This window comes from Cibotium barometz, chromosome 32 (assembly GCF_041138505.1).
Source record: "Cibotium barometz isolate CiBa-2024 chromosome 32, ASM4113850v1, whole genome shotgun sequence".
In the NCBI taxonomy this organism is placed as follows: Eukaryota; Viridiplantae; Streptophyta; class Polypodiopsida; order Cyatheales; family Cibotiaceae; genus Cibotium; species Cibotium barometz.
In genome coordinates, this window is record NC_141077.1 from 41686854 (window position 1) to 41696026 (window position 9173).

Below are 9173 nucleotides of genomic sequence, written 5' to 3' on the forward strand. Positions count from 1 at the left end.
ATTAATATAACCGTCGAAACTCGGTGTCCCAATAATCATCAAAATAAGTGTCGTTGGTTATCGTCGAAACCTATGTCCCAAAATAAGCGTCGAAATCATGGTCGAAAAAAATAACTATTATTTTTCGATGTGTATATCGACGCACACATCGACGTGTATATCGATCCACACATCGATGGTTCTATATCGACACTTTTTTGACGTGCATATCGAAACTTTTGGGGGTTCTTTTACATGTTCAAATCCGTTGGAAAAAATGTCAAGAATTAACCTGTTCTGTAATAGTATACTCTATTATATATGATATGAATCGTACAAAGTAAGGCTTCTAATATAGAAAGCCATTGACCTAATCTCCTTTACACATCATCATGCCATGTGGAAACTCCTTTTCCACATTCTTGTATGTGGTTCTCACCATTCACACAATATCTTATGTTGCATTCTTATCTTTCCACAATATCTTGCGCCTCTAGGGTGCATTCACACACTCAACCAAATAACCCATTCCTTTTACATTCCACATTTCAACAGATTCTCTCATGTTTACTTACCCAAAATGACTTTAGACATATCTAATCACTCCTAATGCTTTAAATATATCAAATGTTCTAAATACAATAAATGTGTCAAATACAACTAATATCCCATGACTAATGTCAAACTTCCTAATGCACCAAATATATTTTCTTTAATGAGTGTGACTATGGCCATAGGTGAACTATCTTCTAACACACCCCTATGGTCCAATCATGGCCAATAAACAAATAAAAGCAAAGTGGCAAAGCCCTTAAAGGCCCATTTTGCATCAACAAAATTTGCCTCCATCTTGGGGGTGCTCTGAGTTGAATCTTCAGAGACAATGTTAGCTTCATTGGCTTTGGCTTTGATGAAGCACCTAGTGTCCTAGTTTTCTACAATATTTACATTGTATCTTGGGATTATTTTTGTACCTATAATCTTTCATTACATGATCAGTTTTACCACAATGAGTGCAGCTAGTGTTTTTACTACCATTGTTATTGTTGATGAGGTATGCTCGTTCTTCAAAACCATGGTTCTCTTGCTTTTTCTTGAATTCTTCAAATAAGACAACTTCAATGGATTCCAAGGTAGGTTCTTGAAGATTTTGCAAGGTTAAAACAAGGTGACCATATTCCTCACTGGGCATGCTCTTCAAAACCATGGTTCTCTTGCTTTTTCTTGAATTCTTCAAATAAGACAACTTCAATGGATTCCAAGGTAGGTTCTTGAAGATTTTGCAAGGTTAAAACAAGGTGACCATATTCCTCACTGGGCATGCTCTTGAGAAGCATTGCAATAGCAGGTTGGTTGTAGGATCAGGGTGCCCAATTTTTTCCACTCAGGCATCCTGTAAACAGTAAAACAACAGGCATCTTGAGTGGCCAACCTCTCCTAGCTAACGAACGAATTTCCTTTCAAGTTCTTTTGTTAGAGCATCACATGCAAAGTTGGGCGTATATTTGCATAATCTAATTAAGCATTATATAGTCAAAAGTCCTCATTCCTTAGGTACAAAGTCAATGTATACACCCTATCCCAAATTTGGACTCTTTCCATAAAATGCTAATATCTTTTACATATAAACTCATATGAGATTCACACTTTGGACCTTAGATCTTCACATACTATAGAGTTTAACTTGATTTTTTGAGAAATGTTTAAGCTATTTACCTATTTTCTTTAAATATTTCAAAGTCTTTTAAGTGTTATAATATATGCCACTTTTTGCACCCACAATAGCTACCACGTAAAATGCTTAATCTTGTAGATCAAAAGAGGGGTAGTTAATGAGACATTAGTAGAATGTGGTGCTTAGTCAAAATTGCAAATACAATGGTTGGATTTTTAATCATCTCTTTTCTAAAATTCTTCTAGGCTATCAGAAGGCATGTAAGTATTAATAACATAATTAGTAAAATTAAAATTCTATCATCTAAAACCTATAGGGACTAGTGTACTTGTAAGAGTGCATCTATGAAAAAAAAAATGGATCATTCTAAGTATGGAAAGATCATTTTTTTATCATTTCATCATATCTTTGATTAATTTTGATTAATTAGACTAATTTATATCAATTTAAGTTATATTGGGTTAATTTGAGTTCATGTATATTTTCTATTAGTTGCTTGATCTCATTTGAAGTACCTTGCCCCCCCAAATTTGCTCTCTAAGCATTATCCTAGTCTAGCATAAACTGGACAAAACTAGATACCCTGATCTTGCAACAACCCAGCATCTTCTTCTTTCACAACAGCTTAACTACCGCTAATTGTGCAATCAAACTTTTCATATAGATAACGTCAAATTTTTTGTTTGGATTGTAACTTCAGTCTCAATGTCAAGTAGCGCATCTACATGAAGCCAGCATAGCCCGAGGCTACTTGACATTGACTGAAGTTGTTACTAATGTGCTTGATCTCAGACACTGATTGAAGCAGATCCCGATGCTGATGCTCTTGATCTCAAAGACTAGGTGGCAAACTCTACACAATAGTAATAGACTGGAGCATTAGTAGACTAGGTGGTAAACTCTACGCGGTAGCAATAGACGGGAGCAGTAATAGACTAGGTCACATCTATTATTGAAGGGACACAATAACAATAGAAGGCTTTGATACCATGTAAGATTTACATGTGATGTGGAGAGATTAGAGGTACTTGAGGTGGATCACATTAATTAACATGATTAGTAAGCAAAGGAGGGATAGTGCTGTAATTAATCACATGGTTGATAAGGAGCAAGAGATAATAGCATAAAATTATCTCTTTTCGTTGACAAAAGAAGTCTCTAAATAGGCCAAGATTACAAGCTTAAGTACATAAGTAATGATGTCACTACACCACGTGGGTGGTCAACTATTCTCTCCTACATTTTAGCCTAGAACATCTCCTCCACATGCCCACGAGTTCCTCTAGTAGGTTCTCTCATGTTTACTCACCCAAAATGACCCAAGACATATCTAATGACTCCTAATTCTTGAAATATATCAAATGTTTGAAATACAATAAGTGTGTCAAATATAACTAATATCCCATGACTAATGTCAAGCTTCCTAATGCACCAAATAGATTTGCTTTAATGAGTGTGAGTATGGCCGTGGGTGAACCATCTTCCAAAATTGTAAAGTCTCTCTTCATTGTGCTCTCTCTCTCTCTCTCTCTCTCTCTCTCTCTCTCTCTCTCTCTCTCTCTACGCATGCACATCATTGTCATGGCTTGAGCTTCCATCTCATCTCTCTTCTTGTACTCTACTCCTACACACCTGTCATGGAAATCTTTTATCTTGCATAGCTGCATATGTGTGATCCTAAAAACCATTACTTAATACGTCTTTCCTCATGATCTCTTCTATTTTAGACCTCGGTATTATGTATAGAACTTATAATATTTTGTTTAGAGCTTGGTTCCCATTTTTAAAAAAAGCATATAATGTACATTACACTAAATATAGGACTAAGGACCAAAAAATGTAAAATGTGTTATCTTATAGCTCTTTAAAGAAGATGTTGGTAGATCAATTAAATCCTTAAACCTACAGTAAAACAACCATGCAAAGACAAACATCATGGAAGTTCATTGAAAAAGTAGAACTTATGAAGAGCAAAAAAAAACTAAGAGTGCTTATTATCCTCTAATTTTCTACTCTAAAAAAGTTCTACAAATATCATGGAAGATTAATCTCCAAATCTAAAGTCTAAACTTAATAAAAAAACCTAAAGAGTGCTTATTACCTACTTTGAAAAACTTCTAAGTACCAAAACTTCAAAATAGAAAGTTTAAACCTACAACATAATACGCATTATCAAGAAACGAACCTAAAAAACTAATCAAATAATGACAAACATTAATAAGGTGTAATAAAAGATTAGAATCATAAAGACTTAAAGGCTAGTACAAAGTAACATACCTGTAAATGTTTCCTAACAAAAGAGAAGAAAATTAAAAGTTATGGTGCGATTGAATTAGGGGTAGGAAAAGGAGGGGGGTGGGAAGATGAAATATGGAAAGGGGGGAAACGAAGTAAGAAGGTAGAAAAATATTGAATTAAGATAAAATCACCTTGTTGTTAGGAGTAGAAGCTAAATCTACCACTTCCGAACATATTCAATATAAACCTCTTAATATTAAATTTACCTTGTCACAGTTGGTGGGACAAAAGATTAAAAAAGATCTGTGTTCTCATTGGCTAGACCATTGTTTTTTTACTACTTTCTTATAGGGAATATCTAGGAGATACGTAGGCACATCCCCTTCTATGCTCTTGATACTATTTTTTTAAATGTATTTTTACCAAGAATAGAGAATCTACCGAGCAGTCATGCAATTGCTTGCTAGGGACTATGCGCTCCCCACAAAACCCTTGCTCACCACGTCATCTCTTTCTACTGTAAACTTGCTTCATCCTCTTGAACATGATATATGTTAAGTCAATAGTTATATATAAACTATTGGATGGTTACAAAATATTAAATCAATAGTAATTACGAAATGTTGTATGTAAACTATTCAATGCTACGCATTTGCCTCGGCTACTACACTAGTGTCACATATATGGAGATACAATCGGGTTGGAATGATTACAATGAGTCTCTCTCTTTCTTTTTTTTGTGCTCGTCTCTACGTAGCTTGTTTTTGTGCTTGTCTCTACGTAGCTTGAGAATCACATCCAAAGATTTGTTAGCTATTATTTTTAAGTACTGACCATTCCAAGCGAGCCAGGCTCCCTCGCCTCATGATAATAACTGAACTACAATTTTGTTAATCAGCCTTTTGTTCATCTTCAGATAGGTAGGATGGGTCAATAAATAAATAAAGCACAAGGTTAAGTAATGAATATATAATATAGTAGTGGGATGGGTTAATAAACAAATAAAACACAGGGTTAAGTAATGAATATAATCTATATTTGTAAATATACATGCTATATATATATATATATATATATATATATATAAAGAATGTGTGTGTGTGTGTGTGTGTGCAGAGTGAGAGAGTATATATACACACATTATACTTCATATATATTGCCTTTGATTTAGTGAATATGGGTCCCAAACATTTTTTTAACATTAGTTAGTTTGGCAAGAGGGACAATAGAATTTTTTGGAACCTTAGTATTGGTGGCTTAGGTATATTTTTTTGTTTGGTTGTGATGTGTGGTAGTGGAGGGTCCAAAATATCTCAAAGAGAGGGAGACATATAGGCACATGCGACCCTGAGAGAGAGACAAGAGAGCACAAAGAGCACGACATTTGAGAGAGAGGGAGAGAGCGCGACGAGAGCCTGCGGTGCTCTTCTCTTTTGGTTTCTCTGTCCCAGACTCCCTCTGTCTCTTGTGTGTAGAGATTGGGCCTGCAATTTCCTCCCTCTCTCTCTTTGAGTCTGGTTGTTGATGAGGGATGTTGCTTGTCCTGAAACTCTGCTTGCATGCTCTCTCTCTCTCTCTCTCTCTCTCTCTCTCTCTCTCTCTCTCTCTGCTTGGAGTGTCTCGAATTGTGCTTCATTTGTCTTGAATGGCTGCTTGCTCTCTCTCACTTTGTCTCGCGGGAGTGAGCTCCTTGGTCGCTAAGGCATGGCCAGTACCTTAGTGCATGTTAAGGTATTAATTTATTAATGAGTGGGCATTAATAAATTTTTAGACGCAACCTAAATATAGGACTCTGAGAAAGTACTAGTTGATACAATACCATAGGCACCAAAAAGAAAAAAATATTCAAAGCTCGCGACGATAAGCTCACAAAAAATTATCCCCCATATAACTTTATGGAAACATACTAATAAAAGGAACAGTAAACATTATTTTCTCTCTCTCTCTCTCTCTCTCTCTCTCTCTATCTCTCTCTCTCTCTCTCTCTGTGTATATATATATATATATATATATATATACATATATATATACATATATATATATAGATATATAGATATATATATGAAAGAAGAGTTTCACAAAGCTATCACGTGGCAAAAATTTGGAGGTTTGGGAAGGGGAGGAGAAAGTTTGTGGAGGTTCGAGTACAATTTGAATTTGGAGGTCTCAAAAGACGTGTAAAGCACGAGTTTGCTGACTAGTACTAATATAACAGTAGACATTATTTTCATTGCAAAACGAGCGTTCGAGCACTGCTCATGTTCCTGCATTCTCACACATGTTGGGGAGGCTTTTTCAAATTCTAGGACACCCATATATCAATCTAAAGCATTGTTATAAATATATATTATACATTATGGAAAGAGCCAATTCAACCAAACCACACTCATCCTTAATTCCATCAACTAAGCCTTATAGTCCTCCAAGATCTTCGTTGCGTTTTTTGATGATCGCGTTCTATATGTATGATCATCATCTTATTATTTATACACATAGCTTGCATAGTAGACTGATCGAATCATCAAGCAGCAGGGACTGCAATTTTGAGTGAATCTACGTATGCCTTCCCCTGGAAGCCCTTGGAAAAGAAATTGAGAGAATACTCCCCGTAGAGAGACGCTTGATAGAACGCCGCATTGTCTTCCTCCACGAGAAGAGCAGCTGGCGCAACGGTCACATTCTCAGCCGGGCTGCTGCAAGAGAGGACTGTCATTCGGGTTTGCTTCGAATTCAGCACAGCACGATGCTCCACGCTCTTATACCTTCCATTAGTGAAGATCTACAGAGCCAGTAAGGTCGGTCACCACACAGGAATACAATGTGATCGCTTCTCAGATTCATGAGTTATCACCAATTAAATCGATATATTTCATGGAACAATTAGCATCAAATTGAACGTCGGAGCTTAATCGATTGAAATTAGCCCACCTGCATCTGATCACCAAGGTTGACGAGGATAGCGTAGGGCACCGGCTGGACTGCAATCCAGCCTCCGTCCTTCTTCACTTGAAGGCCAACCACATCGTCTTGCAGCAACAGAGTGAGGCCGCCTGGATCAGAATGGCTTCCCGTGCCAAGTGCCAACTCGGGCTCGGGGCATGGTGGATAGCGATTCACGTGCAGCAGCTGCCTTGATCCTTGGAAGGCTTCTTCGAAGAAAAGGGGAGGCAAACCGAGGCCCTCTGAAATGACAGCCAGGAGTTCCTGCGCCAGCGCTCGCATCTCCTTGTTGTATTCGAGAACGGTTTCTCTGGTGGCAGCAAATAAAGGCCGTCAATAAAATAATCTATTCAGCTACTATTATAGTTTTAACAAAAGGAGCACCCACTTGTATCCGGCAGGCTTCTCCGGCCACTCTCGGTTGTCGACCTGACCGGGAGGAAGGCACCAATGGCGCAGCACATCTCTCCACTCCAAGACGCTGTCGTTGTAAGGATTGAAGCTGGTCCCGAAACGAAGAGCCTTGCCTTCTGGCAGGAACTTCATTTCGTGAGAAGAGAATTTCATCTTTTCCTCCACAGGCAGGGCGAAGAACTCGTCGGCCACTTGCCGCATTCGATCTAGCAAGGAGTGAGAGACAGGGTGGTTAATGAGTTGGAAGAATCCCCAGTCTCTGCAGGCTTGTGCAACTTGTGCGACGATGGAAGCACGCTGGCCGTGATCGTGCAGCCCCGAAAGATCGATCACGGGAACGGCACCGATACGAGCGGCGTCTGCAGGGTCAGAGGAGAGCTCATCAGCAGGGCGAACATAGCAAGCAGGGACTTTCTCGACACCTGCCTCTACCATAGCGTGCACCCCCCTCAACAACGTGGCGGCCGGGAGCTCATGATGATCCATCGTCCCCGGGATCCCTCTTACAGTGATCTATTGTAAGCAGCTGCAGGAAAGACAGACTTGGCGTTCCACAGGGAGTAACTATCTCATCTAGAGTGAACTCTCTTCGGGCGCACTCATATATATATGTGCGTGTGTATAGCTGGGTGAGCGCCAGCAGACGATGAAGAGAGTATTCTAAAGCGCCGATGAGGAAAGCTAATTAGCGGAAGAACGACTGATCAGTCTCTGAAGCTGATTGATTCTTCACAACTTCCAAGGCCCTAGGGGCTAGGGCCTGCGCCGGTGGACCTCTGACAAACCATGTCGCAGGCAGACGTGGCGCCGGTCAATGATTCTCTTGGACCTTGGGTAAGCAAGAGAGTATTCTAAAGCACCGATTAGGAAAGCTAATGGCCGGAAGAAAGACTGATCAGTCTCTGATGCTGATTGATTCTCCACCGCAGAGACTCCAACTTCCAAGGCCCTAGGGGCTAGGCCTAGCCTGCGCTCGTTTTCACCTGCAAGACGCATGTGGGGGGGACGGTGGACCTCTCACAAACCATGTCGTTTAGCGTAGGCCGGGAGACGTGCATGTGAGTGAGAAAAACATGTTGCTCACATTCTTGCATTTTAGATATGAAGTAGAGTTATGTTGATCATAAACGCATGCATAATGCATACTTAAGTCATGTTTCATAGAAGGGAAACTTTTACATATGTTTTCCAAAAATTCCTTCAGCTTTCCAAAATAAAATAGGTAATCTTCGACTTCTGAAAATCCAAAATTAGAATCTCCTTTCCAAAATAGGCCCATAAACTTTCCACCAAAATAGATTGTCTTCAACTTTGAATGCAAAATCTGATCTTCTTTCCAATTAATCTTCTTCTCAAAAAGGCCCATCTACAAAATGTGAGAATAATCTTGCCCTTCTACTTTCCAAAACAGCCTGTCTGCAGCCTCTCTGCACCATCTATTTTACAGAATGTGAAAATAAATTATATGAAGTTTAAAAACAAACAATTTGAAGCCTATAATTTTAAGCAAACTGGATTCATCCTTGTTGAATCCCATCAACCCTACACATAAACTCAAATAAAAATAAAAACCCAATTCAATGGTATTTTTTAATTTAAATTAACAAATAGTGCAAATCATACCTTGTGCTTTCACCATAAATATGGCGACTCGTTTTTGCACTGCTTCTTTATAAGTCAATTGTAGGATTAAAATCATGATCATAACTCTCAAGAGTCTCAAGAGAGGGGCTTTCAATTGACACATGTATGAGGACATCTAGACTTCTTGTATATAAAGAGTTTCGAAGCCGATCCTTGATAATGTTTTGAATACTAAAACCTCGTTCACACGCTGTTGTGTTGGCACATTGAAGCATGGATATGTGTACCAATTTAAGTAGAATTGGATACTCAGCAGATGTGGTGGGGTTTCTGTTAATAGACA

The 9173-nt window shown here is 38.7% G+C and overlaps 1 protein-coding gene across 1 annotated transcript; it reads right to left on the minus strand.

The window, feature by feature from the left end:
* Positions 1 to 6210: 6210 nt before the first annotated feature.
* On the minus strand, positions 6211 to 7803 carry LOC147620209 (fe(II)/2-oxoglutarate-dependent dioxygenase 4-like). Its single transcript, XM_086772402.1, has 3 exons — positions 7221 to 7803; positions 6821 to 7142; positions 6211 to 6671 (listed from the first exon to the last, which is right to left on the minus strand). Exons 1-3 carry the CDS (start codon positions 7730 to 7732, stop codon positions 6414 to 6416), a joined length of 1092 nt encoding a protein of 363 aa, XP_086628528.1. The 5' UTR covers positions 7733 to 7803; the 3' UTR covers positions 6211 to 6413.
* Between the last annotated feature and the right edge of the window lie 1370 nt (positions 7804 to 9173).

Excerpts from the sequence above, each read along its gene's own strand:
- LOC147620209 (XM_086772402.1), bottom strand. The coding sequence starts at position 7,732 with ATGGATCATCATGAGCTCCCGGCCGCCACGTTGTTGAGGGGGGTGCAC. Across the intron at positions 7,143-7,220 it reads GAGAAGCCTGCCGGATACAA|AGAAACCGTTCTCGAATACA; the intron begins GTGGGTGCTCCT and ends TGCTGCCACCAG. Across the intron at positions 6,672-6,820 it reads ACCTTGGTGATCAGATGCAG|ATCTTCACTAATGGAAGGTA; the intron begins GTGGGCTAATTT and ends CTGGCTCTGTAG.